Source organism: Python bivittatus, unplaced genomic scaffold (assembly GCF_059951505.1).
Source record: "Python bivittatus isolate LINGU-HERP-01145 unplaced genomic scaffold, Pbiv_v1 ctg000700_np1212, whole genome shotgun sequence".
NCBI classification, from domain to species: domain Eukaryota; kingdom Metazoa; phylum Chordata; class Lepidosauria; order Squamata; family Pythonidae; genus Python; species Python bivittatus.
The window spans coordinates 103,170,441-103,186,067 of NW_028277098.1; the positions used below are offsets into that span (position 1 = coordinate 103,170,441).

At 47.0% G+C, this 15,627-nt stretch overlaps 1 protein-coding gene across 1 annotated transcript in view; it reads left to right on the forward strand.

The window, feature by feature from the left end:
- Positions 1–641: 641 nt before the first annotated feature.
- EFCAB8 (EF-hand calcium binding domain 8) overlaps positions 642–15,627 on the forward strand; it is a 60,574-nt gene continuing 45,588 nt past the window's right edge. The window contains exons 1-8 of the mRNA XM_088154045.1: positions 642–3,178; positions 4,352–4,479; positions 6,009–6,072; positions 8,603–8,783; positions 8,933–9,051; positions 9,418–9,521; positions 10,529–10,712; positions 11,977–12,082. Of these exons, the coding sequence (XP_088010171.1) occupies positions 3,062–3,178; positions 4,352–4,479; positions 6,009–6,072; positions 8,603–8,783; positions 8,933–9,051; positions 9,418–9,521; positions 10,529–10,712; positions 11,977–12,082 (1,003 nt within the window). The 5' untranslated portion in view covers positions 642–3,061. The remainder of the gene's footprint in view (positions 3,179–4,351; positions 4,480–6,008; positions 6,073–8,602; positions 8,784–8,932; positions 9,052–9,417; positions 9,522–10,528; positions 10,713–11,976; positions 12,083–15,627) is intronic.

The window sequence follows — 15,627 nt, forward strand, 5'->3', positions numbered from 1 at the left end:
TAGGCAAGCCGATATTGCAGACGATAGAGTGCTCCGATGAATTTTGATTATTACAGTATTCTGTGCTTGACCCCCTCCCCCTCTTGTGTGGAGCAAACCTCATATTTCTCTTCCCAATGGCTGCTCTTTGGGGAGGGGGCTTTTAGAGGTTTGCCTGCAGCCACAGCAAAGACTAAGCTTTCGGCTTGGTGTGTTCTTTGTTCGTTTGCTTCCGGTGGTTGTGTGTCCTCGATGTGTGTAGAAAGCAGAGTTATGGTAACTGTTGTGTAGTGCATGATTCCTTATGAAAATTCAGCGGAAGACCCACGTTCAATGAATGCCAAAAACGAAAGAAGGAAAGAAAGAAAGAAAAGAAAGCCATTATTTAAAACATCAGAGGTGCTATTTCTCTTGTGGCCTTCTAGATACTTGTTGCCCTAAATGATATTCAAACCAGACTCCTCTTGACAGGGTTTTTTCTACTTTTAAACAGTTTCTAAATAAAGTTCTGTTATTTCAAGAAAGTTACGTCTTCTGGAGTGTCATGTTCTTGTACAGTGGGTTTTTCTGAAGATCATTTTCTTCAACATCAAAGTTCTCTGTCCTCTTTGTTCACGTCTCCCTTAAGTTGGCTGCATCTCACAGCCTCTGGGTATATTTGGCGTGGAGTCCGTGGACCAGCATCTTTAGGGTGAACTTAAGGAGGCCTTTCTGACATCTCTCTCTCTCTGTCTCTCTCTCTCAAAGTCACCGCAACTCCCAGTGCTTCCTCCTGTGATGCCTGGGGCTGCATCTCACAAACTCTGGGTTCCTTAGGTCTTCCTCTGTGTGTGTGTGTGTGTGTGTGTGTGTGTGCACATCCTTGACCAACACCCTTGAATTTCAGAAGAAGGTGGCTAATTGCTGTAATATCAAGAATTAAACTTTGTCCGCAAAACTGAACAAAGGTGGAAAATGGTGAACTCAAGACTGCAACTCTTACAACAATACTTTTGGGCATAATTAGCCAGAAATATTTTCTAGCAGTTCCTTAAGCTGGAAATTTAAAATGGCACTCAAATCACTTGGTCTTTGGCTTGAAATGAAAACCCTCTATAGGATGCTGCTGCTTATATCCACAGCAAAGTGTGAAGCTCTGAAGAGCAGGAAGGGCCCCCGAGTCAGGGTCCATTTTCAGTTCTAACGGTGTATATAAGCAAACTAGATTTTCTGTATGGCTGTGCAACTGGGCTATCTTTGCTAAAGGGAAGGCGTAAGAGACAGGAATGTGCAGCCAGTAGGTTTTGGGTAAAATGTGAGCAATTAGAGTGTCTTTGGCACTTTTATCTACCCTGTACCAGTGCAGAATAGAAACAAATCTGGCATGTAGAGTTCTCACCAGCCAGAGAAGCTGCATTTAAAAAATGCCCTTTCTGGTATTTTGAAATATATGTAAGAGGTTTTCCTATTGCTTTTCTGAATCAAAAAAAAGGACTTGGTATAGTACCTAATATAAAATTCTTTTGCTAAAGGGCATGTTCAAAGATTTTCTTAGTCTTAACATTTTTTCCCCCGATAACTGGAGGCTAACAAATAGAATAGGCCAAACCAAGAGACATGTATCTTTCTATAAAGAAAAGCATATGTCTTCCAGGTGGGTTTGAAAGCGATTTTTCCTCAGTTTATTGCTCAACCTTGACAAGGTTCCTACTTGCAGTGGCAATTCTTACTGTAACTGTCAAAAAGTAAAAAAATAAAAATACAAGAATTTCCATTAAAACTGTGGCTCCACAGCATCGTGATTTCTTTAGCTAGACGGAATGTTCGAAGCAATTTATAGACTTGGAAACGGCTGCAGGATAGATCGGGAAGTTGGAAAATATCCCAGAAGATAACAGCAAGCCACTTCTGTCCTGCTGCCAAGAAAACGGTGTGGATGCCCACAAAGTCACCAGGATTTGCGTTTGACTCAGAGACGTGTCTTGATGGAAAATGGAGACACGTGGATGAGCCGTGGGAGCGTTCCTCCTTTCCACGTTCAAAACAGCTGCCAGGTTTGGGATAATAACAGGGAAGCTGAGGCCCTTCAGAAAGTCCTGGGCCACCTTTTGCCATGTGCTGTTCCTCGTACATGATAGAGGTTCATAAAAATTAAAAATTCAGGGTATTGTCAGAACACTGGAACTGGGTGACAACCTAACAAAGTTGACGAGCAGATTGCAGAGTGGCTGTGTTTTGCAAAGGTGCATGGAAGAGGAGCTCTCGGCGTTCATAATTCCTGCGTTGCGTGCCCTTCAACCAGCACCTGGGAATTGTGGTCCAACACATGAAGAGAAAGTTCCTCTTCACCTTCATCAGTGGAAGGAAATAGATGGAAGTCAATGCTGGTCTTGATAAAAAAGGCCCTTTACAACTTAGGGCTAGATTGTAAAGATCATCTAGGGTTGTCACCCTAGATCAGGGTTCCTCAACCTTAGCAACTTTAAGATGGGGGGATTTCAACTCTCAGAATTCCCCAGCCAACATGCTCTTCTCTCTTGACCAGAAATAGCCCATTCTGTATGTTCAACCCAAGAACAGTTGCAGAGGCACCCCACCCCATAAGAGGTGAAAGGAGTGAGGTTCTGGAGGTGGCAGCCCCCACATTATGGAGCCCCATGCCCCCAAGTTTTGGAATCCTTTCCTTGCTTTCTGCAAAGTGCTGAGAACCACCTTATCCTGGCAAGCATTGGTGTGAGTGGTGGACCCGGGATAAGGATTAGTGCTTGCTGTTGGTTTGTGGTTTGCGATTTTGTGTATATGTGTTGTAAATTGCCCTAAGTCTTTGGAGCAGGGTTCAGGTTGTAACAACAAAAGGATGAAAAGGTGGTCACTATCACAAAAGAGGCAGAATAATTACACGAGAGAAAGACTTCATGGTGACTACAGAACTTGGGTATGGGAGAGGACCAAATATTTCAGCCCAGCAGCAAGAGCCCCAGATGTTCTGTGAAGTGAGATCATAGTTCTAAAGCTCGACATCACAGTTGAGTTTGTGGGGAGTCAAGAAGGGGAGAACATTCAGGTGGACTACCTGAATTGGTGCCTAAACACGCAACAGGAGATGTACCGCAAAACGATTAATTCTTCCTTTGGGAAGACCCTCTCCTTGGTGAGTTCTGGGGTCAACTCTCAGATCAGCACTCCGAGGAAACTGAGCCTCCACCCCTCTGTCACCTGGTGAGTGCAGCTATTGGCAGTTCTTTTGCCACGGACTGTCAGTGAAGTTGGATTCATGCGTGATGCGAAATCATACATTTCTTTATTCGTGGCTTATTCCGTAAATTGCAGTTTGCTTGCACAACACACTAGGCCACATGGTTTTCAAACCATAACAGCTGATTTGGGACTTCATGAGAGGAATGGCTTTTCTGGTTAGATTCACACAATATGCTGTGTGAAAGGCTAAAATGAGGTTGCATGGCATATTGATTCAAGATGTAGGCCTCCAACCCTTATCTGGAAAGTTATATGAACCCAAGCCATCACGAGTTTATTGGTTTGAGCATCGCACGGGATGTAAAGGCAGCGATGGTGTCTTGTTGCTCTGGATTTAGAGTTACGTCTGTGAACTCAGCCCATTCTAATGGTCCTCAACATAGGCCCTGCCTGGTGGTGGACCTTCCAAATGATCGTGCGTAGAAGTTAAGCTTTGTGTTGCTCGTGAACAGGGAAGGTATACAAGAAGTGATGATAAACAACTGGCATCTTTTTAGGCGTCTTGAATCATAAACTAACCAAACAGATTAGATTGGGACAGCACGCTAAAGAACACACGTGTGAGAAATCCCAATCTACTTCATGTGCAAAAGCAGCTCTTTAACTGACCTGGTAAAGCACATTTTCTGAATGCAGACAATACAGGAAGTGGTTCTTTGTGGAATTAAGAGATGTTCATGGATCCTCTTTCTCTAGGCTAGCAAGCATTTCATGTTGATTTCTGTATATCAAATTCTTATTAAAGATACTGGAATTGACTAGGCCATTTTTTTCCTGCACTTTAAAAGCACTGATCCAAGATACGTCTCCAACAGCCACCTCCTCTCCCTTGGACCTCCTCCTTTCTTTCTGGCACAGAAACACAGGACGTATTTATGTCACAACAAATTTATTTTGGTTTAATACCCATTTTAACTGTTATCATTTCTGCCAGCTTGCTGGGAAATGCAGTGCTGATCAAAGACATTAAGTTCATTTTTACTTCTCGTCCTAGACTTATAGAGTTCCCAGTTTCTCTGCATGACAGGAATGGTTACTTAACTCATCCAATCTGTCTTGCAGAGATAAATTTTTACTCAATCATCCCTAAATCGGTACCCTCAAGTTGTTTCTGACTCCCATAATCCCAAACCAGGACGGCCAGTGGAGTCCAGCACAACTGGGGGATACTGGGTTGGAGTTAAAGACTACTCTTACTGTCCCAAGTGCTGATTTTTGCATTCCAGCGTCTTTGGAAGTGTTGCAAAAGGAAGAGGATCTCAGGTAGGACACTGACTTAAACATCCCTCCCACCTGATCCTTCCTTGTTTTTGTGAAATCATTTTGTACTTCCTTTCCAGTGTTTCTTTCAAGGCCTTTTCTCCCCTCTGAAAGAGGAAGCAACTAACCTTTTCCAAGATTGGACGTGGTTCCTCCTACTGCTAACCTTGGTTACCCCTTGTGGCTCTGAGCATCTCTGAGGGAACACATGTAGAGGACAGAGGGAATGGCCTTGAAGGACAGGAGGAAGAACCATGACAGGACCAAGACAACGATCAGAGAAGTGGAGCTTGAGTCAATTCTCAAAAATGAACTTGAGAAAACTTTTCAGAAAAGCACCTCTCTAATTCACACAAAGATAAAGTGAGGGAGGGGCAAGCACATTCAGACTTGCAAGATTCTGTTACTCTAGCTATTCCCATAAAAGTAGTCTTAGACCCATATGGCATTGGTATCTTAGTCTGATCTGCTTTAAAGGGATCAAGACTTTGGGGCTGCTTGGATTTTGATAATAGTTCTACAGGATAGTTTTGGACAAAGATGCCTCTTCTCAAAGCTTGCCTTTTTTGGTCAATAGCTTTCTCTGAAGTGCAGGCCTCCTTCCTCAGTTGAGTGGTGGGGAGCCTAGTGGACTTCTGGGTGTGGGGTGAACTTTTCCCACCACATCTGCAGGGTTCCTACATCTGCAAGTGAAGTTTAGATGGATTAAGGTGCTGGGCAATCAGCTTTTCCCTGCTTGAGCACTATTCAGTTTTGTATTGACAATCCCATAATCTCCAACCTACATGGCCATTCTGGCTGCCAAGGAAGGATGATGGGAACTATAGTCCACTGCCTCTGGACTGGTCATCTGAAGGCTTCATTTGCACAATATGCTTACCCTAATTAAACCATCAACTCTGTGAGCTGCGCTTGCAACACATTAAATACATTCAGCCTAACATGAGTTGAGTTTGTTAGGCTGTGCAACTACATCTGCTAGGCCTGACCTGACCTGACCTGGCCTGTTGCATGACCTCAGCTGAACAGAACCAGCCCTGTGTGCAACATGTGCTAAAACCAGCTTCAAGCTAGTCCAACCTGCTTGCTTGGGGGGCTCAGAGCACACAGCTGTGCTAGTTGGGTCAAAAGTTGCTGTTTACGCACATGGATTCCTACCCATTTTGCTAAGGATTGCCTGGTATCCCATGAATCTGTGGACAGGGCAGCCCTGGCAAGACTCACAGCATCACCAGCCTTTCCATGTTGGCAACCAGGAGCCATTCTGATGGAAAAGGACTTCTTCCACGCTGACACAGGCTAGCTTGTTGGAGCTGTTTGTTCTCATTTTACAGATGAAGAATTGAGACAGAGTCCAAACTCCCCTATTGAATCTCCCAAAGGCAGGATGTTTGCTGAAAATCCATGCCCTTTTTTAACCCTGGGCTGAATCATGCGTCTGGGAGGTTTAATAGGGGACCTTGGGCTCTGCTGATTACAATGCTAGTATTTATGGTCTTGTAGCTGATGTTGGTTTATCTCTAAATTTTTAGGGGAGGTGTCGATTCTGAGGGAGATGTGATCCTTAAGCAACATGCGCCTAGTGCAACCCCCCAAGTAAGTACATGATTAGCTCTGTGGCTTCCCCACATGTCAGGGGAAGCTACTGGAAAGGGTTGCAGCACAGTGTTCAGGAAGCCTTGTGGTCATCTCTGATGTTGGTTTCTGTCCTAAGCTTTGCTCTTTTTCCAGACCCAGCTCAGAAGTGTCTGTGTTGGTCTTCTTGGATCCAGACTATCTCTAAGAACACTTGTGTAGCCTGGATCCTCTTTAAAGGCTGTCCTCCATTTCTGTCCGCTAAATATAGTTGGGTGATGGATCCACAGAAGAAGGTTGTCTTAACTGTGAGATACCCACTCCAGGGAAACCTCCCTGGGATTTGTGTTGGTTTCCTCAGTTAACCATTTTTCTCCTCTGAGACACATGCTCTCAGAGATAATTTATTAAAAGTAGTAATTTCTCTCTGGACGAGGGAAAGAAATGTAGTTTTGTTGTGACTCTGCTATAAAGTATGTTGCAGCTCCACAAAGTGGGGCTTCTCTAGAGCTGAGAGCCTGGGTATCCCGTATAGATTCTGCCCACCCAATCTGAGAATACCTGCTGAAGTTCCCCCCTATCAAGAGGTGCAATGGGAGGAGACCCAAAGTGGTCATTCTCTGTGGGGAGACTCCCCTCTTCTGGAACACTTGCTCCCAAGGCAAGAGTAGAGCCCATTCTTCTGGTCTTTTGGAAGCTCCTAAAACTTGGACGTTGCAGAAGATTTTTAGGACTTGAACACTGGAGAATCCAGTTTTCACCATAATTATATACTGTACTTCTGTTGCTGCATATTGTTCTGTTGGCTGTTGCTTCTGTGCTCCACTGAGAGGTGTTTCTGCTCATTGGCACAGAAAGGTGGGGAATTCATAAAATAAACAAATTGGTCAGTTTGGTCCTGATTGTCACTTGACCATGAGGAGAATTCTTACTGCCTCTTCCAGTAGTGGGCTAAACCTGGTTTCACTGGACTACAGCTGCAGTGACCAAAGTGAACGCATCCGTGAGCTAAGCTGTGGTGCCTGCTGAATCAAGGTGCACACTTTGGGCTTCTGACAGGCTAAACGTCGAGTCCTAGACTTTTCGAGTTGGAAGGAATCCCAAGGATCATCTAGTCCAACTCTCTGCAGCGTGCAGAAAAACACTTCAATCATCCCTGAGAGGTGATTATCTAACCTCTTCTTGGACGCCTTCAGAGATGGGGAATCCACAATTTCCATAGCCAGACCATTCCACCGTTGGGCAGATCTCACCATCAGCAAATGTTTCCTTATATTTAAGCAAAATTTAGGTAGCTGCAACTTATAAACACGTTCACGCATTTATCTGTTAATTTCTTGCTTATTGATTAAAAGCAAAATATAGTTTAAGAATAGAACTTGTACTTTTGAATTTGGTTTCTGCAGCAGACTTGCAGACTAGAGAGGCAGACAGACAGACACACCCACTGCAGTTTTGTTGCAGACTTAAAAGTGCATGTTAAAAGACAGTTTTATATTTGCAGGTTTTGATCCTGGGGGGAGGAACGGGTACATAGAAACTGAATTTGGTGAACCGGCTTCTGTGATGGAATGGAATTATGAAGGCCAGGCTCAGAGAGATAAACATTTTCTTAGATCGCCAGAAGAGTGTGGGAGGAACAAGAGGATGAGACTGGCACCTCCCTGAGGAATTCACACTGTTGTGGCTGGAGGACTTTGGGACTGGGGTTTCAGTCTGGGAAGATTCTTGCTGGAGGTTGTAGCTAATAAACATAGCTGGACTGAATTTGCATTGTCTCTTGGAGTTCCTTGGGCTAGGCCTGACATCAATCTTCCCAGACTGAAACCCCAGGTCCCAAGTCAGCCAGCCACAACAGTGTGAATTCCTCAGGGAGGTGCCAGTCTCATCCTCTTGTTCCTCCCACACTCTTCTGGCGATCTAAGAAAGTTTATCTCTCTGAGCCTGGCCTTCATAATTCCATTCCATCACAACTTCTGACTCAGCCCCAACGTTCTACAAACGCCAGAGCTTACATCTGAGTTTCGCAGATGGAATTGGAGCAGCGTGGGGTGGCCAGGGTTATGTCACTGCTCTTCTGGATAGGGGATGAGTGGCCTTGAAGATTAGCATTGTTAGATGTTCCTCTTGCAGGTCTAGTGGTAACACTTGATGCAGGCCAAGCGTGAAGTGGAAAGTGGTTCACCCGTGGCTGCCCAGTCCAGCTATGCCAGGGCTTGGTTAGTGACTGGAAGATTCCTCCCTTGCTTGGGTGTGCGCATTTGGAATGGGAGGTCAGGAATGCAGAAAATACAAGTGGTATCCTCCATCTCCAGTGGGCCCTCTGAAGGCTAGAGATAAGAGGCAACTCAACTCTCCTTGTAGAAGAGAGTGGCCTGAGGCAGAACATGAAAGGTTCGCAAACTGGCTGAGTACAGACTGGAGACTCCTGTTCCTGCTGTCTCGGAGGTGGTCACTTATGTATGGCTACTGGAATACAAGAAAGAGATGGTGTGTAGCCAGATGTGTCCTTGCCTCACAAGGACCACTGATGCTCTGATCCTCCTCCCAGATGAGGCTTCCGGGGATCCTGAGCAAGGGCGGTCGGCTGTGCTCCTCACACAAGCACCTGATAAAGCTTGCAGATGTTTGCGATGAAGCCCGCTGCAAACAGCTGGAGGAACAGATCAACTATGACCACTTGCAGAAACTGGAGCGCATGTTCCAGGAAGCGGATGTTGATGGAGAAGGAGGTGAGGGTCCTAATTCAAGCACGGCTCTGCGTGGGCGGGGGAAAGAGTAGTCTTGCCCTGGGCTTTGGGGGAAACGTGCCTTGGGCCTCTCCCTCAGCCCTGGAGGCCCCACAATCGGTTTAATAGTTTCTGTTTTTGGCCCTGGTTAGGACTGAATATGGACGAGTTCCGAAAAGCAATGAAAAAGATCATGGGGGACATTTCTGACGAAGACATCGATGTCATTTTCATGAAAGTGGACGCTAACTGTGACGGCTCTGTGGACTGGGTAGCGTGCCCCTTCTGACTAAAAATCACCCCCACCCCACTTGTCCCCAAAGGGGCCGTATCTGCCTCTGTTTTCTGATAAAGAGAGATGCACCATCACAATAGATTGCCACAGTCTCCTCCAAACGGGGGCCCACCAGGTATGTTGGACTACAGTGTCCCTCATCCTGTTTTCCCCTTTGGTTCGTTCGCTTTCTTTCTCCGGGCAATCCTCCTGCCTCGGTGTCATTTCCCTCCCCTTTCTCAGCTCCGTCTCCCCCAGACTGGATTCTAGCTTGAGAGCTCTTCCAGGTCAGGGATGCCTTTTCCCTCTTTCAAAAGCATCTTGAGCAGAGGTGGCCTAACAAGAGGGACCATCTCCTTGCAGGAGGAATATCTGAATTATATGCTTCGTGAATATCGTGGGAAGGACGACATGCTGAAAAGCAAGTTGCTTCCAGAATTCCAGACGACCATGAAAGCTGTCTCAGTGTAAGGGACTCCTTTGGGGTGGCCTCCAGCAGCTCCCTGTTCACCTTTTTCTGCCCTGGGAATTTACAAAACCCACCTAATTATTGAAAAAACTTTCCTTCAGTTTCTAGAACTTGAAGTATGGAATGGAAGAAAGGAGAGAAGCCTTGCCGATGTACAGGCTGGCTCCAAAGGAGCTGCCGTCACCCGAGGGTAGAATTTTTTAAATGGGATGGGATCCATATGCAGAAATTCACAGAGGATCAAGGATCATTGAAGAACCTTGAAGATGTCAGAAGGCAGTAACAATAAACAATCATGAAACTTGAGTTCATTATATTTCATGATATTATGATATTATACAGGGAATCCTTGTTTAGTGACCACAATTGGGACTGGCAACTTGGTTGTTAAGCAAAGCGGTCGCTAAGTGAAACTGCGGCTGTGCTTATGATCTTCCTTCAGCTTTCCTTTGCTTCACAGACCCGCGAAGGTCGTCAATGTGAGGATTGGTCACAAAGTGACTCTTTCATCACCGTTGTAACTCTGAACGGTTGCTGTCTGAGGCAGCCACTAAACGAGGACTACCTGTACAAAGTTCAATAGAGCCAGGCTCTGCTAACAGAGCAATCACTGGCTCTGGAAAAAAACAAAAAACATGCAACCCCAAAGGGCCTCAAAGACGATGGTTTCGATCTAGGTGCTATCTTGCAGGATGTCCCTCTCTTTGTTTTTTGCCTAGCCCACCTCAAAGGGTAGATGTTCCAAGGATAATATTGGGGCTGGGGACAAGTAGGATTCCCGGCCAGAGAACCTTGGAAAAACAACAGGAGAAGGTTCACTCAAAGACCTGTCTTGGGTCCGCAGGGCTGGAAGTCTTTCTGCTGCTGGGAGGGAATCTTCACCTAGGCCTGTCCCTGCCTGCCTCCCTCCAACGTGGTGCTTCATGACGGCAATCGGAAAGAAGCCAGAGAGATGCCCCCTTTATGGGCAGGCAGCCCTCGCCTTTCTCGCCCTCTTTCCTCCAGGTCCCACTCGGAGGATATTGTCCAGATCCAGTTCTTTCCGAGCCAAACGCGTGGAATTTTGGGCCACCGGGAGAACTCCTGGAAAAGCGGCAGCAGGTCTCCCTCGGGGCGATTTCTGACTGTCAGCAGAGACGGCATTCTGCACTACTGGAGCGACACCTTCAAGATGCTCCGGACTGTATACGTAGGTGGCCCGGTTGGCTACGGGGGTTGTCCGGGATCCCCCGGGAAGCCCGTCTGGCATCGCTTAGCGTTTCCCGGTTCTCTTTCTTTCGGCGCGAGTGCTTGCTCTGTTAATGATGCAGAGATTTTACTACACCTTCCACCTCCCCAGGCAGCGGAGAACTTCTTTTTTTAGTAACAATTCAGCCCCTGATAGATTTATAGAAAGAGGAAGGACCTGGGTGCAGGGCCTGGAATTTCTCAGCTTAGTTCTCAGGGCATTGGATGAAAACTCCCATTATCCCCGGGTGGCCTGGCCATCTACTTTATATACTGCTCAGTCCACCGCTTATCAAAAAATACACCATTAAAATATAAAGAACGATAACAAAAGCAAAGTACCCTGTGGAGCAACTGACAGCCCCAGACTTGCAACAGGAGGTTCTCCTCCTGATTCTCCTCAAATCTGTTTGAAATAGCCACGTTTTAATGGCTTTATGAACACCCAGTTGAGTGGGAGCCAATCTTTGCTCAGGAGGAGACGGTGAGCTTTGGCGGAGAAGGGTGGTCCTCTGAATCCCTGAAGATGACATTCCTTAAGGTGAGGAGCTGGAGAAAGTCCACCTTTCCCCATCTCCCTGGGTGGGCAGAAGCCACTGGGAGAAGGTGATCCTGTAGTTATCCAGATCCCGAACCATGTGGAGTTTTAAAGGTGACAAGAACCAGCACCTTGAACGGCAACTGGAAGGAAGAAGCTCTCACAGGAGAGATCATAACAGGAGAGCTTTGATGCTGCAGCTTCTGGGTGATCTTCAAGGGTGGCTCCATGCAGGGCAAATTGCAGTTACCCCAGAAAGACCCCTGGAAGGCATTTTCTTTGGGAAGGCTGGTTGAGGTCAAACAGACAAAGCTGTTTCAGCACATGCGTGGGCATTTGTGGGTGGGATATCGCCGGCCTTGCCTATTGCTGAGCTTTGGAGCCCCAGAATCAATCTCTTAAAGATCTTTAGAGGTCAGAGCAGCACTTGGGGATGGAACCAGAGTCTGAGTGGTGGTGGAGCAAGGCCGTGAGTTCCTCCTGATGCCCAGACCCGTTCAGCCATTCTGCATTTGGAGTTAACTGCAGCTCCTGAACTGGTGTACAAGAGGCCTTTCTGGGTGTTCCTGGAGGAGGGGGCTGAAGTTGGGCTAGCTCTGCACATATCTCCCCTCCCAGACCCCAACTCCCAAGTGGTATTGAACACGCTGAAGATGATGTCCTTGGATCCTCTCTTTCCTCACTGTAGTTGGACCAGACTAAGCGACGACACAGTTTCAAACTCTGGGTGATTGACATGCTATGCCTGTCCAACCTCAATCTCTTGGCTGTTTCGACCACAGACCAGGACATTGGTAAGCTAATAGGCATTGTTGCCCCCTTGATATGGGTCTCTTGGTGTGTGTCCCCCCCTGCACTGAAAATTCTAGGGCCTGCCTTTGAAAGATAATGGTGTTTCTTCTACTGGACCAGTGTTTCTCAACCTTGGCCGCTTGAAGATGTGTGGACTTCAACTCCCAGAATTCCACAGCCAGCCATGCTGGCTGGGGAATTCTGGGAGTTGAAGTCCACACATCTTCAAGCGGCCAAAGTTGAGAAACACTGTAATAGACCCTTTCTTAATAATTATTGACTAGACCATTGTTGGAAAATAGGGGCACTGAGTTTCTGATCTGCTTTCTTCACGTTCACCCTGCCCTTCCCTTTTTGTGTCTTTAATGAGACATGTTGTCTCCCTTTCCCCAAACTCTGAAGGGGAGGGGAAATATCTGTCAATGTGAGGGGTTTTGATTCTTATTTTAAATAGCTTACCTCCCCCCACAAATGCACACAAATAAAAGAAAACTGGCCACGTCTTTCTTTCAGTATCTTTTTCCCTCTTGATCTGTCAGTTGGGAACGAGGGTGGCCACACAGGACTGAGGGCATACATACCTATCAGACCTGGGAATTACAATCCCAGTTCAATGTGGTTGGGCATCATGAGAAGTAAAATGCTGGACTAAGATGGAACTTAGTCTGATCCTCGTGGTCCTCTTAGATTCTGACTTGCATCTTTCTTCTTCTTTCTTAAAACTGGGGAAAAATAGCAGCCGTTCCTCTGACACTCTGCAGATTGCATGGTTTGATGCCAATTGGGGGAAAGGGAGAGGGGTGAGCGCAGGATACCCTGCCAGGACACACACGGTCCTGGTGCCTTTTCCACACCCATGTTAGAGACACTTTTGTCTTTCCCAAAGTTTAGAACTCTTCATAGAACAATATCCTAGAGCAGTCTTTCTCAACCCTGGCAGGTTTCCGATGGGTGGACTCCAACTCCCAACTTGCTGGCTGGGGAATTCTGGGAGTTGGAGTCCACCCATCGGAAACCTGCCAGGGTTGAGAAACACTGTCCTAGAGATTGCAACGTTCTGTGTTTTGGAAAAAACGGTGGTTTTCTGAAGACCTTTGAAAGGCGCTTAGCTGATGACAGTTTTCTTCCTTCACCTCCAGCTGCTTGCGTCTTGGGGAACCTTTCCCTTTACGTCTCCCTTTTCCCATTCCCCAAAACGTCCTTCTGGAACAGGGGTGGTGAATTCCGCTTGCCTTCCCCCTTCTACCCCGCCAAAGCAGACAAGGGCGCTGTTTCAACCCCCAGAAGATCCTAATCCTTGGCACGCTCTCCCCACCGCAGGTGAACGACGATGCCCCCGGGATGCAGGCGCGGGAGAAACCAGAGCCCAGGTTTTGTTCCCCTGCCGGCTCTACAGAGTCTCTCGTGGACAGTTGATCTCCCTCGATCTCCAGTCTCTAAATCCCCAGGGCCTTTCGATTCTCATTTTACCTACATTAGTATTAGACAACAAGGACGGTTCTGGGTCCCTAAACGTTGCTAGGTTTGGTTATACTGTGCACAAACTCCACCCACCTGTGAGTTGCCTCTGTTAGCGCATACCCCATGTTTGGCTCCTTCCTTTCTCCAGCTATGATCGTAATAAAGTCTTTTCAGTCGTTCATTCATTCTCTGAAGCAGGTTTATCAGCCATGGCCTCCTTCAGATGTGTGGTACTCCAATGCCCATCATTCCCAAATGCAACCTCTGAATGGGGTGACGGGAGCTTGTCCAATATTGGATGGGGGACCAAATGCCATGTTGCGCTGATGCCTGACAGATAGCGATTAACCGTCAATTGTGTGGAAATGTAGACCTGTGTTGTTGGCAGAGAGGATCTTGTTTCCCATATTTCCCACAAACCTCCCTCCAATTTTTATAGGTTCTGTTTTGACACTCTCTCGTTTTCTTCTTCCACGCAATGTCCAGTTATAGTGGCTGTAACAGCTGTTCAGTTGCAGCAGACAGCTGTTGTCAATGCTGAAGGTCCTTCCCTGAGTATTGGTTCATTACAGGTGTTAGATCAGGGTTTTTCAGACTTGGCAACTTGAAGAGGTGTGGGTTGCAGGCATGCTGGCTGAGGAATTCTGGGAGCTGGAGTCCCCACCTCTCAAAGTCCATGCTGGCTGGGGAATTCTGGGAGCTGAAGTCCCCACCTTTTCAAGCTGCCAAGGTTGAGAAGCACTGGGCTACTGGATCAGACAGGACGTGTTAGTCCTGCTCCAGGTCTTCTGAAGTGGTCAACTACGTGCCTACAAGCAGGATGTGGTGGGGCCAGGTCCAAACTGGCCAGTCTTTCTCCTTTGTGGTGGAGAAATTACATCTCCTAGAGCTGAGCTTCCCTCCTTCCCTTTTTGCTTTTCAATGCAGCCCATTTATTGAGGCAGGTGGGAAAGCAAGTGGTGTCCATTGTTATGAAGCACCTGTAAAGTCTCCTCTTTTGTAAAAAGGGCAGCCCGTCTTTAGAGAGGATTAACTACATCCCCCCCTCAAACTCCCCGGAGGCTTTTTGACCCTCCATACCTGTGGAAGAGGCTTTGGACCTTGACCAAAAGTGCTGGATTAGAGATTGTTCAACCATGGAAACCTTCTGGGTGACTTTGGGGTCGTCCCTGCTTCTCAGCTCAACCTCCTTCGCGGAAGGTGGAAGATGTTGGAGGGGGAGAGCTTTGTATATCGGCTTGAGCTTTGAAGAGAAAGCGGGAGACGCATCTAAGAAATGCCCCTCATTCCCTTCCGGGGCTTAGAACAAAGTTCTTTCAAGCTTTCAGATTTCAACTTTCTCCCAGTCTCAGCTGGGAGAGGAAGAGGCTCATGTTGCTTCAGCCCAGGAAGTGAACGTTGCCTTCCATTCCAGAGTTTAGGGTTCTTACCTCCTGCTGGGGGCCCTTTTGGAGGGCAATCCCTTCTTAGGAAGGGCTAAATCTAGACCTCAAAGGAAAATGCTTTCTGCTGGGGGGGGGGGGGAGTGTAAGGGGGAAGGGGGAAGGGGGAGGCCGCATCTTAAAAACCATTTCCCAGGTCAGGGGAGTCATGCTGAAGTGAGAAATTCATTTTCTTTTAATTGCTAATTCCAGAGAGGAGGAATCCAGCCCCCAGGTAATGTCTGGCATGCGCTCTTCAGATTTGTTCATCAGCCACCCGGTTCCTTCTCCATCTCAGCCTCAGGTTCTGTGTACTGGATGCACATGAACATCTAAACCCATGGCTGGACCGTACTTTTCTTAGGGCAACCAAGGTGGCATGTACGTATTGTGCAAAATTCTGTGTTCCCAGAACTATTCACTGGGCAAGGAGTTAACCAAACTTGAAATTGGAAAGACCCAAGATTAGGCCCAGTTTCAGCCTTGTGGTTTACAGTCAAGCTCAAGATGGCAGGGCTTAGAGATGATCAGGTTGCCCTTAGATCTGGGGACTAAGCAAAGGAAAAGTTTGCTCCGCCCAGCCCTGAAAACGCCAATGCCGTTGTTGATCTCCTGCTACTCATGTTGCCGCAGGCATCTTGGCAGAAAGAGACAGATGTTGGCTA